Below are 17460 nucleotides of genomic sequence, written 5' to 3'. Positions count from 1 at the left end.
TGCAGGAAGAATTGCTCTCTTATGAGACTTTCCTAGCTACTTCAATTAGTTTACTTAAGATTTTAGTAGGATGAGAACTGAGAATGTCTTGATGAGCAGACTAGACACCAAATTTGAACAGGTCTGGGCTAGGAGGCTTACCTTCCTGACATTTCCTTATGATTTTGTCTTCATTTCTTATCAACCTGTTCTCTGCTCAACTCTTGCAAAACAGGGCTGGGTAGATAGATAGAATTCATGCCAGGGTTATTACTGGCATCAATTCAACTTACTCTATACTTTCAAACAGGCTTTATTATTAAATGATAACTATTTGCAGAATGAAAGACTATTTCTGAAGATATTTTTCTTTCTATATTTCAAATTTAAGGACTTTATCAAATATTTGTTTTAAACTCTTCATTTTTTATGTATAAACAAATATATCTGTTGCAAAGTAAATTTGGATCTGCTCTTATGCAAGATAAATTGATACCTATAATTGTATTAAACAGTTAAATATTGCTATATATTATTTATAAAGAGAGATAGCTTAGAATAGTACATCTTAAACTAGCTGTGTTAAAAGCTAAGATTTAAAAAAAAATTCTTAACTATTATGGTCAATGCATCTGTGAAATACAATAAAAGTGAACTACCAAAAGAATAAAATAAGAAGCAAAGACATTCCAAATATAAGTCCTTATATTTTTATTATTAGATTCAGCAGACATAAAATGCAACTTCTCATAAATACTTCTACATCTTTTCTTTCATTGTCTGTATTTATTTTGTTGCAATAAACAGTTTATTGATCAGCACTGCTCCATGGATCAGGCTTTGAGTAGCACTGTCTTCAACTGAATACACACTTTGAAAAAGGAATTTATTTAAATAAGTAAAATTATATCTGATGTGGTGATATGAAGCAATAAAAAACAAAATGGTTAAGAACAAGAAATGATTAAGCATGAATGAGGTCTAAAATTTGAGCCAGCACTGTGAGTGCTCATAATTGATGCCAAACAAATGTGAATGCACTTATTTATTCATTTAATATGCTTATTAAGTACCTACTGTGTGCCAGGGACTTTTCTAGGCCTTAAAAATATAGCAGTAAGCAAGATCTAAGTTTTACTGGGGGTGACAGTAAGCAAGCAAGAAAATATTAGACAAACCCAATGATAAAAAGAAAATAGATAAGTTAGAGACCCATTGTAGGGTTTGGTGTAGAGGAGACTTTAAAAGTTGAAATTTGAACTGAGGATGGAATAGATGGGAAGTAAGTGAAGACCCTTGCAGAAAGCATATACCAGGCATGTCATGACCTGGGAGAAGTTCAGGAACAGTTAAGACCAATGAGGCAGTAGCTCAGTTAGTGAGAAAAAGATTAGGAGGAGATGCGGTCCAATAGTTGGTCAGGGGTCAGGGCAAGGAGCTTGGATTTTATCCTTAGTGTTATGGGAGACCATTAAGATGTTTTATGCAGAGTAAAGATGTATATTTTTTAAAAATTTACTCTGAAACTCTGGTTGGATAATGGATTTTAGGAATCAGAGAGGAAGCTAGGAGATAGACAAAAGGTAATGATAACTTGGACATAGTAGTTGCAATGAAGAGAAGCGAACAGGATAAGAAGTGCTTTTGAACAATCAGTAGCATTTTCTGATGTGAAAAGCAGTTGAAGAAATGAGAAAATTGAGGATGGCTACTTTTTTTATCCTGAACAACTGGGTGTTGGTGACTTACACTGAGATGGAAAAGATAAGAAAGGAGTAAATTTGAAGTTAGAAGAATCAAGAGTTGAGTTTTGGTCAGGTTAACTTTGAGATTTAGATAACCAAGTCAAAATGTTGAATAGGGCCCTAGCTGGTTTGGCTCAGTGGACAGAGCATTGGCCTGTGGACTGAAGGGTCCTAGGTTTGATTCAAGTCAAGGGCACATACCTTGGTTGCAGACTCTTGGCCTTGGTCCGGGGCATACCGGAGGCAACCAATCGATGTGTCTCTTTCACATAGTGTTTCTCTCTGTGTCTCCCTCCCCCTCCCACTCTCTCTAAAAATCAATGGAAAAAATATCCTTGGGTGAGGATTAAAAAAAAAAAAGTTGAATAGGAAGTCAGGTACATGAGTTTCAAGGTAAGAAGAGAGGCCTATATGAAACTGAGCGCTTGGTGTATAGTTGGCATTAAAAACTATGGGACTAGAGGTTACTTAAGGAAAGAGGGTGGGAAGAGAAGAGCCAGGGTCCCTGGAATGAATCCTGGGGCTCTGCATCAATTAGGAGGAGAAAACTTAGCCAAGGAGGTGGAGGAAGAGTAAACAATGTGCATTGTAAGTCAGAGGGCTGGAGAAGTAATAAACCTAAATTGTACAGCTGGACTGAAAGAGAGCCAATAAGCTAGAGTGGGAAAGCAAAGAAACTGTACAGTAATCTTCCTGTCTTATCAAATCGCAGAGTTACCACTGAAAATTAGGAGTTGAAAACATCTCCATCTACACATCACACTGCCTCCTTGGATTAATCCATTAGACTTAATAGAAAACTCATGCCTCAGTACAAATAATTTTGGGTGTCATGTAGACTCAGCCTTTAAAAAAAATCCATTGTCATTATAATTCCCAAATTGCTTTTCTGCACCAGGAGCAGAAATGGGAAGGTGAAAAAAAAAAAGGAATGAAAATGCAACTGAGACTTCAAGCTCCAGTTTAAATGTGCAAGCACACCAGCCGTGCACATTTTAAAATAAAACAGATGAGCTATTTAAAGTGTTTTATTGCAAAACTTAAAGATTGTCACCATTACTATTAAAAAAAAAAACTTTAGAAAGCAATTTTTCTATTCTTTGTACCTTCAAGTCCTTGGCTCTGATGTTCTGCTCCTCTGACCTTCATCTAATCATGAATATCTATGCTACTTAATTATAATAAAAAAGCCTACATTGCACTCTAGATGGTAGATGCACATTTTTTCTTCTTTGGTCACCTGCCAGTTCTCAAAATTATAGCAGTGGGAAGAAATGCAAATGAAGGCCGTGCTTGACAGCTAAACATAATGGAATGCATGGTCCACATTTGAAAAGTTACCTTAAAATAAAAGGTAGCATATAAAAAATCATTTCTTTAAGGTCACCTATGGCTTTGAATTACAGCTTTGAGGAATTTCCAATTTAGTCATCAGAGAGGAAGAAGCCAAAATAAAGATTATATACTTTGCGAGAGGGAAGAGTTTTACTTCATCAGAGTTGGGTGATCTTATAACTTGGCAACACAAAACAAAATGAAAAAAACTACAAAATATTCACTTTATAGAGTATTGTGTATAGTAAACCAGTGACAAACATTTCCTGTTACACTTTTATTAGCAGCTAATAAATTTTTTGGTCAATGTCCAAAGCAAGCTTACTTTATTGCATGTTAAAAAATTTAACATGTGAATCACAATAGGCTGGCAATTAATGACATATATCTGTATAACTTGAATAATTTTATTTCTTTATTTAGATGAATATTTTTTCAAACATGAGATTGAAAAGCAAATGGATGTATACTAAATAGTTACTTAGAAATTTTGAATCTACACATTATATACATATATAGCATGCACACACACACAAACACAAAGAGAATTATTTGATAACTAGTGGCCCGGTACACGAAATTCATGCACGTGAGGGGGATGTCCCTCAGCCCAGCCTGTACTCTCTCCAATCTGGGACCCCTTGGGGGATGTCTGTCACAATCTGGGACCACTGGCTCCTAACGGCTCACCTGCCAGCCTGCCTGATCACCCCTAACCACTATGCATGCTGGCCTGCTCATCCCCAACTGCCCCCCCTTGCCGGCCTGCTCGCCCCCAACTGACCCCCCCTGCCGGCCTGCTTGCCCCCAACTGCCCCCCCCCACCAGCCTGATCACCCCCAACTGCCCTCCCCTCCTGGCCTGATTGCCCCTAACTGCCTCTGCCTCGGCCCCGCCACCATGGCTTTGTCTGGAAGGACATCCAGAAGGTCTCCCGGTCTAATTAGCATATTACCCTTTTATTAGTATAGATTATATACTCCAGCAAATGTCAGAGTGGTTTTTCGATAAAAGCTCACACTTTAATTTTCCTCTTTTCTGTTATTTGGGGCTGACAGAGAAGATCTCTCAGACACCTTTTGGCTTGTTGAACCCATTGCACAGACTACCAGGAGGGCATGTACTGCTTAGCTGTGATCCACAGACCATGGACCTCTGAGAGACAGGGTCAGAGGCTTCTGTGGATGCTGTTTTCTATGCTTCATGCTTCAGTATGTGCTGTAATAAAATGAGTGCAATATATAGCAAAAGTAAGGCCTGGGTTTTGGTTCCCTTTTAGCCATTTTGGGAGGCCTTGGGTAAATCATTTAATAAATTATGCATCTGTCTCTACACTCAGTTTAACAATAACAAGCACTGATTGAGCATTTACCATATTCTAAGCATGTAAGACATAGGAATTTCTAATTGTATTCATAAATAGGTCATTTCAGTATAATGTGATATGATAAAGATATGTAGGTGCTACAGTAGCAGAGGCAAATTATATAAAGTTTCACCTGTAAAAAGATAGACTGCTCTTCCTACCTACCTCACAGGTATATAGTGAAAATGAAGTGACATTGATGAAGGCACTTAATTTTTAAAAATACAAATGAATGCCTTGTTACTAGTGGTATTGTGTAGATCAGTAATAGAGACAGTGGTAGTAGTAAAAGTACTACCAAAAGTAAAATATGTTTAATTAAGGTCATTGTTAAACAAGATAGATAAATAGATCAAGGAAGGGAACAGAATAGAAACTCTAGAAATGTAAATGGCAGTATACAGTGAAGGTGATATCTCAAATGAGTGGGGAAAATATAGACTTTTAGTAAATCAGTTTGATAAATTTATAGTCATATGGAAAAAAGATAAATTCACTTAAAACCTATCCTATATAATAAAGATGGAATATGCAAATTGACCATAACTTCGTGACAAAGATGGTGGCAGCACCCACAGCCAATAAGGAGGGAATACGCAAATTGACGCGACAAGGTGAGAGGTGGAAGGTGGCTCTGGGCTGGAGCGAAGGCGGAAAGGCGGCTCTGGGCCGGAGCAAAGGCAGTGCTGGCAGCCAGGGGAAGGAAGGCCTATTCTTGCACGAATCTTTGTGCATCGGGCCTCTAGTTCTAATATAATTTCCAAATGCGTCAGAGTTGTAGAAGTTAAAAAAATAATATGAGCACCACAAGAAAATGTGAATGAATTCCTTTATCATCTGGGAGTGAGGAAAACTTTTCACCATGGTTCAAACTCTAGAAGCAATGAAGGAGAAGATTGATAAATCTATATATATATAAAAGCCTAAGCGAACCTTGCAACCAAATGATTGGAACGACTGGTTGACCAGTTGCTATGATGTGCACTGACCACTGGGGGGGCAGATGCTCAATGCAGAAGCTGGCCCCTGGTGGTCAGTGTGCTCTCACAGCCAACCTTCCACAGCCAGCCAACCTCCCACGGCACCGCCCCCCGACTGGCTGGCCAACCTCCCACAGTCCTTCCCCCCTCCCGGTTGGCCCCCCATAAGCCCTGATTGGGGGGGTGGCCGGCCAATCTCTCGGGGTTTCTCCCCCCAGCTGGCCAGCCCCCTGATAGGCCTTGATCGCTGGCCAGCCCGAGGGACCCCACCAGTGCACAAATTTGTGCACTGGGCCTCTAGTTTAATTATAAACATGAATGCCCCTCAAAAGCAAAGCAAATAAACAAACTTAATAAGTCTTTTCTATGGATGATAACAGAAGAAGCAAAGTTAAAAGATTTATGACAAATGGAATATAATATTTGCGACTATTGTATACAGGGGGTTAACATTTTTAATATATAAAAGTTTTCTAAAAATTAAATGAAAAATTCCACAACCCCATAGGAAAACGGCACTAGATATGTGAAGTAAAAATGGTACTAGATATATAGTTCAGTAAAAAAAATTCAAATTACTCTACAGCAATGAAAAGATGTTCAACTTTTCTCATAATAAGAGAGATGTCAACTATTTAACGAGGGAAAACTAAAAGAAGATAAGAAATGATACTTCAGTGAAATACCATTTCCCACCCTCAAATTGGCAAAAATGAAAAGTGACAGTGTACCATGTTGGAAAGACTATGGGGAAACAGGCATTCTCATACATTTTGGTGAAAACATACAGCATGGTATGTTTTTAGAAGGGAATTCGGCAATATACAGCAAAGTCACCTATGGGTTTACTTTTTGATTTAGTAATCCTATTTGTAGGAATCTATCCTAAAGACATCTGGGAAACATGCAAAGGGAGGTATACTTCAAGTTATTCCTTAGAACCTACTTAGCAGCAAAAGTAGAGAAACAACCCAAATGTGTATCAATATAAGACTGGTAAAATAGGCAATGGTTTACCACACAATGGAATACTATGCAGCGATACAAACAAATGGGGAATATTTTTATATATAGTTATAAAGCAACCCCTAGGTTATATTAAATGAAAAATGAAGGTGAGAAAAAGGGTGAATAATGTGCTACTGCTTATATAAGAAGGAGGCAATACATATACATAGAGACACATATACACACATATAACATTTTAGTGTTTTCTTTCATTAAAAAAGGAATGATAATGCTTTAAAAATATGTAAATTGACACCTAAAGCAATAGGAGAGAATATAGAAATATATAGACCTTGTTTCGGACATAAATTTTACATAATTAGAAACAAAATTAAAATAAAAAACACACACCTAAAAGTATAAAGAAAAATGGAACAAATGCACTTAATTGTATATAAAGTTAGTGGTTTAACAAGATAGAAAGGAACTATACCAAATGACTTTAAAACATAATCATTTTAGTGAACATTCTTATGGGTTATACCATAAAGAAATAAAACCTGCAAGAAAAATCTTGAAACTCTTTTCAAACAATCATGTTGCTGGTGGTAGTGTTAGTCTAAGACTGTTGAATGTGTCTTTTGAGATAAAGCCAAGATGCAAATATATTGCTGTTATTGAGAACTGGGATTAGGGCATGAGAAGAAGTAGAAAAAGATCTAAGTTTGATAAGGTTAGGTAATAATCCCATAGCACTGCTTTTGACTAGGGCATTAGTATAATCCAAATGGTTATTCTCTTAGAAAGAAATGGGAAAAAAGAACATTTTCTAGCTTTGTGCACTGAAAGACCTAGAAACTGTGACAGACTAAGTAGCAATGAGCATCCCTATTGCCAAGACTGTAGTCTCTAGATAGCATTATATAGGAAAAGAAACACAGGGTTTTTTTTGGAGAAAGAGTAGATTTAAAGTTCAGGGAAGGAAATGATGATCCTATTCTATCTTACACAAGGAAGCATGGGAGCAGTCAAAGACAACAGGGGCTTGCCTTGGCCAGTGTGGCTCAGTTCATGCACCGAGAGGTTGCAAGTTAAATCCCTAGTTGGTGCACATGCCCGGGTTGTGGGCTTGATCCCAGTAGGGGGCTTGCAGGAGGCAGCTGATTGATGTTTTCTCTCTCTCCCTCTCCCTTCCTTCCTCTCTCTCTCTCTCAAATCAATAAAAACATATGAAAAAACAAAAACAAAAAACACCTGAGGTTTGTCTGAAGGACTCAGGCACCAACATGAAGGGGACCTCACTGCCTAACTATGGAACAATTTGACCATCAATAATTGTAGTAGATTGAAAAACATTAAAAATTTTATGCCCATGAATGAACAATAATATATTTTTTAAAAGGCAACTAATAGGTTACCTTTGGAAAATATTGAAGATCAACTCATGAACTTGAAAATCTAAAAACAGAGGGAAGGAAATAGATGTCTCTTTTTCTTATATAAACTGTATATCTGTATAAGTAAGTAGTTGTTGAAACATTATCCTATCTAATAAAAGAGTAATATGCAAATTGACTGTCACTACAACACACAAGATGGCTTCCCCCATGTGGTCAAAGATGGCGGCCCCCATGTGGACACAAGATGGCTGCCACAAGATGGCCAGCAGGGGAGGGCAGTTGGGAGATACCAGGCCTGCAAGGGAGGGCAGTTGTGGGCAATCAAGCCTACAGGGGAGGGCAGTTGCGGGGGACCAGATGAGCAGGGGAGAGCAGTTAGGGGTGATGAGGCTGGCAGGGGAGGGCAGTTAGGGGTGACTAGGCTAGCAGGGGAGGGCAGTTGGGGGCAGTTGGGCTGGCAGGGGAGTAGTTAGTCATTAACCAGGCTGGCAGGGGAGTGGTTATGGGGTGATCAGGCTGGCAGGCAGAAGTGGTTAGGGGCGATCAGGAAGGCAGGCAGGCGAGCAGTTGGGAGTCAGCAGTCCTGGATTGTGAGAGGAATGTCTGACTGCCTGTTTAGGCCCGATCCTACTGGGTCACTGCACCTGCAGCCGCAGCAGTCAGTGCTGGGTTGCCATGGCCTAAACGGGCAGTCGGACATCCTTCGAGTGGTCCCAGATTGGATAGGGTCCAGGCTGGGCTGAGGGACACACCCCCCATGCATGAATTTCGTGCACCAGGCCTCTAGTTTCAGGTAATAAAAGCAAAGAAATATAAAATATCACCACCTTGCAACTCCCTATGCAGTGGTTGATTTGGGTAAAAATCACCAATAGGTGCTGGTCCTGAGAAAACAGAGATAATCAGACATTCTGCCTCTTGATTGGAGTTCAATCATAACACCATCTATGAAGGAATTTTGCCAAAAGAAATATCTGAATCTGATTAAGTGTCTAGGTCTATCAGATAACTTATGGGAAATGAGGAGGAGAAAAACCTGTTGAATGTAATCAGCAAAATCTAGACTAAGGGAAATACTGTATTAAATGTTCAGATTTCTTAAACAATTTTTTTTGAAAAGACAGGGGCGAAGATGTGGTAGGGTTGGTTGTACTAGTAAGTAGTCCCATGCTTTGGGGGAATATATGTGGTTGAAGAGACATATCTACCATTTAGGCTATCTGAGCCTTATTTGCATTTGATTTGAATAAAGTATAAAACAAAACAAATTTTAAAATGGGAACAATTAAGGACACTTTACAGTGACCAGGCATTTCATCCTAATATATAAAAACCCTGGGTCCGTCATGACTGGAGGCTTGACCAACTGGAAGTCAGTCATGCAGTCAGCGCTGGGTTGCCATGGCGACCCAGCACTGACTGCTGCAGCTTCAGGCACAGTGACCCAGAACTGACAGCTGAGGGGGCTGCAAATCAGGCCTGGAGAGAGGCCTGAAGAGAGAAGCAGGGTCTGATCCATAGCCTGTATGGCAGCTATTGATCAGCACTTGCCTCTCTCTTTCTTTCCAGGCTGGGCCAGCAGCTATGCCTCCATTTTTCTCCAGACATCCACCGAGGCTGCTGATCAGCCGTGCCTATCTGATCAGGCCCCATTGATAGGCCCAGAGACGCTGACTGGCATAGAAACTGACCAATCAGAACCAAATCTGGGTCAATTGTGGGGAGCCAATGGCTGCCTAGGAGGCAGAGCTTTTGATGCTGACTGGCATAGAAACCGACCAATCAGAACCAAATTTGCTAGCCGAGGAGGGCAGTTGGGGGCAAGACCAGGCAGGCAGAGGCAGTTAGGGGCGATCAGGCTGGCAGGGAAGGGCAGTTGGGGGTCGAGATCAGGTCGGCAGGGGAGGGCCATTGGGGGTAAGATCAGGCTGGCAGGGGAGGGCCGTTGGGGGTGATAGCAAGCCGGCAGATGAGGGTAGTTGGGGGCAACCAGGCCAGCAAGGGAGGGCAGTTAGGGGTGATCAGGCAGGCAGAGGCAGTTGGGGGCGAGATCAGTCCGGCTGCGGAGAGCAGTTGGGGGCAAGATCAGGCCGGCAGGGGAGGGTAGTTAGGGGCGATCAGGCAGGCAGGCAGAGATGTTAGGGGTGATCAGGCAGGCAGGCAGGTGAGTGGTTAGGAGCCAGAGGTCCCAGATTGCGAGAGGGATGTCCGATTCTAGAGGGTGCAGGCTGGGCTGAGGGAACCCCCCTCCGTGCACGAATTTTGTGCATCAGGCCACTAGTGTCATTAATAAATGCTCAATTAAATAAATATTAGAAATTTTTTTATCGTGTGTGATAATGACATTTTGATTATTTTTTAAAAATAAAATATATAACATGTACGTTATATACACTCATACATAAGTTAAATTCTATAATATATATATATATGTATATATATATATATATATATATATTTGTTGTTGTTGTTGTTGTGATATATATATTTTTTTGCTTGAAAATTGCCAGGAGGGATGAGAAAAACGTGAGTAAAGATAAGTTGGTAATTGCTAAAGCTCAAAACTGGATAGATGGGATTCATATATTATTTTTTCTACTTTTGTTTATGTTTAAAACATTCCATTATTAAAACCATTTAACAAGGGAAAACTAAATGAAGATAGAGATTATTGATATTGTTGCAGACTCTGTTGCTCCCAAGTGTAATATCTAGCGGAATCTACAAATTCTATTGAAAGAGAAGTTACAGGGAATCAAGGAGGAAGGAGATATGTCAAGAAAACCATAAAAACCAGAAAGTTAATGTAAAATGTGATTTACTTACATTTTTCTGGCTGATAAATCAGGTTACAATGCATAATATGAAGAGTTATCAGAGCCATAAGTGTAGACATAAAGGGAATAAGTAAAACCAGGACCCAAGCCCCTGAGTACTGAATGTAAGATATTCCCAGAAAGACAACAGTCGCATTTAGGTTCATGATCCAATAAAACCTGAGGTACACAGACAGACAAAAATAAAAATGCCATTGAGTTACTTCAGATAACAACTGCTTATTTTAATGCTTTTATATAAATGTAAGCTATAAAATTGTGGCATGTTAGCTCAAGTACATTTTCCAAATATTATTGGATTTCTAAATAAATTTATAGTTATCAGCTGTCTTATAGTTTCATTATCTTTGTTTCATTTCTATTTAGAAGATGTGTAGAAAGTGTATTCTCTTTTATCTAATTAGAAGTTGACAGGTATTTTCAGTACAGGGCCTGACATAAATAGCTTAGGCGTTGAGGGTCATATGGTCTCTGCAGCAACTTCTCAACTGTGTTGTGGAGCTAAAGAAGCCGTAGACACCTGCATACACCCAATGAACCTGGAAAGTTACATGGTTAAAGAGTTGAATCTTCTTATTTATTCCTGGGATAACACAGGAATCTTCAGGTTATGTTCGTACCATGCATTAAATCAAAGGAATGTGTGTCATTTGAATAAAACTTTTAGTGTCTCCTCCTTGCGAATAGGATTTGCAAGTTTGGGGAAATCATCTATCTCTCAACCTTTCATTGGGTCTAAATCCTGCCCTTAGAATCTCATTGCAGAGGGGCCCTTAATATTAACTTAAAAATTATTAAGGTAAAATTAAATATAATAAAATTTACCTATTTATATATATAGTTTGATGAGCTATTATAAATGTTTTAGTTGTCCAAACACTAATATACCTAAGTTTTAGAGCACTTACATTATCACTAAAATTTAAAGGGCTTACCTGATTAGACCAGGTCCACTGAGGTACCAAGACTATCTCCCCATTGATAATCTCAAAAGTAACTGAGTAGACCTTAATTTCATTGCAAAATCCCTTCACTTTGCCATCCTATATAATAAAAGCCTAATATGCTAAGTGTTTGGTCATCTGGTCATCTGTTCAACCAATCAAAGCGTAATATGCTAATGATATGCTAAGGCCGCTAAACCTCTCGCTATGACGTGCACTGACCACCAAGGGGCAGACGCTCCGACTGGTAGGTTAGCTTGCTGCTGGGGTCCTGCCGATTGGGACTGAGTGAGATGGGCTGGACATGCCCTGGAGCCCTGCCGTGGTCCCTCCCCGCCAGGGGGCAGACGCAGCGAGCTAAGCACTAAGGAGCAGCGAGCAAGCAGGCGGTAAGGAGTGAGGGATCCCGGACTGCGTGAGGGATGTCCGACTGTTGGCTTAGGCCCGATTCCCAGCAGGTGGACATCCCCTGAGGGGTCCCGGACTGCGAGGGTGCACAGGTCTGGCTGAGGGAACCCTCCAGTGCATAAATTTCATGTACCGGGTCTCTAGTATAACATAACGTAATCATAGGGTGTTATCTGGTCATTGTCATATTCTATTGAGTGGAGTCAGATTACAGGTTATTCCCCCATTCAGAGGGATGGGTCTGTCAAGAGTATGACCCATTGGGAGTCATCCTATGGCATTCTTACATCTAATTGAAGGAGAGAGGAAATGAGGATGCCGAACGAGGTTGTTAATTAATTAAAGACCAGACTCCTTATCCTACCTCATTTCTCTAGCTGGCTTAGGATGGAGGCTTGGCTCCCTGCTGTGCCCAGCTGGCACTACCCAGGAGGATGAATTGGAGCACTGCCAATTTCTGCTGGGCAGGGGATAGAAGATCAGTTCCTCTCAAAGCCTCTCTAACACCCCCAGGCTGGGAATCAGAGTGCCCCTGCCTGCTTCTGCTCGTGTGCATGTGCGTGTGTGTGTGTGTGTGTGTGTGTGTGTGTGAAAGAGAGAGAGAGAGAGAGAGAGAGAGAGAGAGAGAGAGAGAGAGAGAGAGAGAGAAATATCAGATTCCTGTTTTCTGTTGATACTATGGGGCCAGCGGAGGTGAGAGGGCAGTTTTTCCATAGTGCTCAGCTGAAATAGGGCAGGTATTGTCAACAAGATTTTCTTTTCTTTCTTTCTTTAGTAGTTTTGTGGTTTTAGAACTTATGTAAGATCAGTAAAACACTTTGAATTAATTTTTCAGTAGGGTGTTATGGGTAATTTTTTTGTATATGATATATAATTATTCTAATACAATTTATTGAAAAGATGATCTTTTCCCATTGAATTTTTTGTCACCTTTGTTGAAAATCAATTGACCACATAAATATGATGCTATGTTCTGATTCTCAATTCTGTTCCACTAATCTATCCTTATGCCAATACTATATTGTCTTTATTACCGTTGCTTTCTACTTACTTGTTTTTTAAAAATGACTTTATTGATATAACTGACATACAATAGACTGCATGTGTTTAAAGTGTACAATTTGATAAGTTTTGAAAATGTATGCACCCATGAAATGATCACTACATTCAAGAGAATGAACATATCTATCACTCCCCAAAATTTCCTTATGTTCCTTTGTAATCCTTACCTACTACCACTCTCCCCCCGAGTCTAGGAACTACTGATCTTTTCTTCTGTTGCTACAGATTTGTTTTCAATTGATAGATTTTTTTTTTTTTTGTAAGTGGAATGATCAAATAGATATTCTGTATCTGGATCCTTTCACTTGGCATAATTATTTGGAGATTCTTCTATGTTGTTATGTTTATCAGTAGTTGGTTCCTTTTTATTCCCAAGGAGTATTCCTTTATATAAATATACCACATTTTAGTTATCCATTTATCTGTTGATAGACACTTTCCCTGGCTCATGGCTAATTACAAATAATGATGTTTTGAACATTCATGTACAAGTGTCTGTATAGACATGGACCATCATTTCTCTTGGGTAAAATATAAGAGTGGAATAGCAGGGTGATAATGCTAGATGTATATTTAATATTTAAAAAATTTCCAAATGATTTTCAAGTAGCTGTAACATATTTATATCACCACCACCAATATATCAGAGTTCTAATACCTCCATATATTGGGCAACACATGATATGGTCAATCTTTATTTTAGTTATTTTAATAGATGAGTGGTTTTATTTCCCTAATAACTGGTGATATTGAGCATCTTTTTATGTGTTAATTGGCCATCTGTATATCTTCTTTGGTAAAGTTTTCATTCAAATAATTTGTCCATTTTAAAAAATGGGTTATTTTCTTATTATTGAGTTGTTTTTTTCATGTAATAAATATATTTAATGTTTAGGTTAACAAGCACCATCTCAAGAGCAGAAAAGTGGGTTTTTTTTATAACCAATAAATAAATTACATTCAGGAAAACAAGGTGTTTATATCTGAAGTATCAGATAGCCTTAAATGTTTTTCTTAATATAGCACCCAAACTTCCAAACTGTCTTGAAAGTATCTCCCAAAATATAACTCATACCTTAAGTCATAAAAATAAAGGCCAAGAAAAAAATAAATTTAAGACAAAATTTACAATTTATATTAATTCCCCATTCAATAAAATACCAACTGCCAATTGTTAAAAGTAAATGAACTATATATATGCAATCCATTAGTGATGAAAATCTGAAATATATATTTTTAAAAGTCATTCTTTCTCAAAGTATTTAAAATATTGCACCTCTGGTGGCAAACCTGAAAATTATCAAGCATTTTATTTCCCTATTTTTCATACTTTTGCTCCTGTCCCTACCCCTTTAACTTTGAACAGTCATCCAGCTTTTTTCTTTCTTTTTTTTTTTGTAAATACACTTATTATACCCCAAACACAAAACACTGACAATACTCCTTGGGAACCAAGGAAACCCCAGAACAGCCCCAGCCCACAGCTTTGCTCCCAAGCATGGCACAGGTGCAGTGACAGAGGAAGCCATCACCAGCCCTTCCTGATGCCTCAGAATGCTCCCGAGAGTCCACAGCTGTTTGAGACCTTGCTGATGCAATCCCAAAGAAAGTGTCTACACATTCTCTTTCTTCCTCGTGTTTTCTGGCAGATGCACTTCTAGGTCTTCCTCTTCCTCGCCTGCTATGATCTGAATGTGAAGCATAGTAATTCCTCCTTTGGAAAACTGCTGTTTGAAACTGCTGTTTGAACTACTCTATTATTTTAAGATAGTCTCTTATTCTGTAAAACTAGAGGCCCAGTGCACGAAATTCATGCACTGGAGTGGGGTGTCCCTCAGCCCAGCCAACACCCTCTCCAATCTAAGACCCCTCCGGGATCGGGCCTAAACAGGCAGTTGGACATCCCTCTCACAATCTAGGACTGCTGGCTCCCAACCGCTCGCCTGCCTGCCTGCCTGCCTGCCTGATAGCCCCTAACTGCTTCTTCCTGCCAGCCTGATTGACACCTAACTGCTTCCCTGCCGGCCTGATTGCCCCTAACTGCCCTTCCCAGCTGGCCTGGTCACCCCTAACTGCCCTCCCTTGCCAGCCTGGTCACCCCTAACTGCCCTCCCCTGCCAACCTGGTCACCCCCAACTGCCCTCCCCTGCTTGCCTGGTCACCCCTAACTGCCCTACCCTGCTGGCCTATTTGCCCCCAACTTCCCTCCCCTGCAGGCCTGGTCAACCCCAACTGCCCTCCCCTGCAGGCTTGGTCCCCACAACTGCCCTCCCCTGCCATCCTGGTCTCTCCCAACTGCCCTGCCCTGCAGGCCTGGTTGCCCCTAACTGCCCTCCCCTGCTGGCCTGGTTGCCCCTAACTGCTCTCCCCTGTAGGCCTGGTCCCCCCCAACTTCCTCCCCCTGAAGGCCTGGTCCCTCCCAACTACCCTCCCCTGCTGGCCTGATAGCCCACAACTGCCCTCCCCTGCTGGCCATCTTGTGGCAGCCATCATGTGTCCACATGGGGGTGGCCACTTTTTTTTTTTTTTTAATTTCTTTATTGATTAAGGTGTCACATATTTGTCCTCATCCCCCCATTCCCATCCCACCCCTCTCCCCACGCATGCCCCAATCCCCTGTTGAACTTAACCGTTGGATAGGCTTATATGCATGCATACAGGTCCTTTGGTTGAACTCTCCCCCTCCCCCCACCCTCCCCCTCCCCTCCCCTATCCTCCCTCTGAGGCCCGATAGTCCGATCGATGCCTCCTTGCTTCTGGTTCTGTTCTTGTTCCTCAGTCTATGTTGTTCATCATTTCCCCTAGATGAGCGAGATCATATGTCACTAGATATATACTAATAAGAACTGAATGTGAGACGAGCAATAATAGTTATGCTGACAGGCAAATGAATCAATCTGTAGCGAGCTTCCCCCTGGACCAACAGTTCTTTTGAGACCCAATTTCAATGTCCAGTAGTTCCTTATGTGTACATGTCAGCACTGACCCCTCAGCTCTGGATGGTGGACAAATGGTGGTAATGGAGGTCCGACTCCCTCAGGTTTGGTCTCGGCCGAACCCAGGGGCACGGCGTCACCCGGACTAAAGGGCACGTGGCCTCACCCATACCCAAGGGGCGCGTGGTCTCACCCGGGCCTGGGACCCAGCCTCACCCGGATGGAGGGGGTGGCCATTTTTGACCATATGGGGGCGGCCATCTTGTGTGTTGGAGTGATGGTCAATTTGCATATTACCTCTTTATTATATAGGATAACTATCTTAGTTTGAATAATTGAAAAAGATAAAAACTTAGCTGTCTGATCTTGTAAGCTAGCCATCTAATGTAACAGGCTAATACTAATACTGATAATAATTCCAATATTCTTATGACAAGTGTTGACTCATTATGTATTCAAGGTTACAAACTGTCTGTAACAATAACCTACACAGAGCTCTTTGTGAAATCTGCAGACAAAGAAGCTTGGTAGGTATAAATACGGGAAACTTCCTGTATGTGTTTGCTCAGAGATTTGGGAAACACCTGCCTCTGTGCCCGCAAGAATAAAGACTCCTAATTAATTGGCTCATTAAGGTGTCTCATATCTAACTCACTGATTTACGATACAACAAATGGCTGTTACTCTGAGACCTCTTTCTTTTTTCTAAGTCCTTATTTCCTGTTGGATGCATCTTCTCTCTCTGAGCTCTCTGTGCGAGGCCTCCTCTTGGCCTCAAGCTTGTTTTCTGTGGAAGGTGGTGATTTCTCTGGGTGCTTTGCATTTAAAAGTTTTCTGCTAATAAATATGTAACCACAGGGACATGATTCACAGGCAACAGGAACCTGGTGGTCACACTCGGGCACCATTTGGTGGCCATCTTCACTTTCTTGGCTGGACTCGTGGACATGCCCCCTCCTGCAGCTGCGGCAGCGATGGCAACTTACTGAGTTTTGAGAGTTCTTCATACAACCTGGATATGTCCTTTATCAAACATGTGGTTTACAAGTATTTCTTTCAGCCTGTATTTTGTCTTTTTATTTTCTTAACAGTGTCTTTGAAGAGGACAAATTCTTAATTTTAATCAAGTCAAATTCTCTTACAGATCATGCTTTTGGTGTTGTGTCTAGGAAATCCTTGCTTAACTCAAGGCCCCTCTTCTTCAGAGAAGAAATCTGAGCATTGGAGACTGATTCATCCCAATTCTCACAGCTGCGTTATTGCAGAGCCATGAGTAGAAGCCACCTCTTCTATGTAGCCTCTAAGGAGAGGCTACCTGGGCTCGGTCTTTCTTATACTTCTTTCCAGGTCTTTCAAGTTACAGATTTTGTGACACCACCATTTCCTCATTAATCCAGGGTTTAACATTCAAATTACCTTTCACTCATGACTCTTAACATGTTTTATATAGCATTAATTATAAATATTGTCCTTTCTCTTTGGAATGGTTGTCAGTAGACTTGAGTTTGAATTACAACTCT

General features: G+C 40.6%; 1 protein-coding gene across 1 annotated transcript in view; it reads right to left on the bottom strand.

Moving 5' to 3' along the window:
• SLC15A5 (solute carrier family 15 member 5) overlaps nucleotides 1-17460 on the bottom strand; it is a 77661-nt gene that overhangs the window by 47979 nt on the left and 12222 nt on the right. Inside the window, exon 3 of the mRNA XM_008140455.3 lies at nucleotides 10580-10749. Coding sequence (XP_008138677.2) covers nucleotides 10580-10749 — 170 coding nt within the window. The remainder of the gene's footprint in view (nucleotides 1-10579; nucleotides 10750-17460) is intronic.

The sequence above is a fragment of the Eptesicus fuscus genome, chromosome 7 (genome assembly GCF_027574615.1).
Source record: "Eptesicus fuscus isolate TK198812 chromosome 7, DD_ASM_mEF_20220401, whole genome shotgun sequence".
NCBI lineage: Eukaryota > Metazoa > Chordata > Mammalia > Chiroptera > Vespertilionidae > Eptesicus > Eptesicus fuscus.
This window is presented reverse-complemented; position numbering and strand designations above follow the sequence as displayed.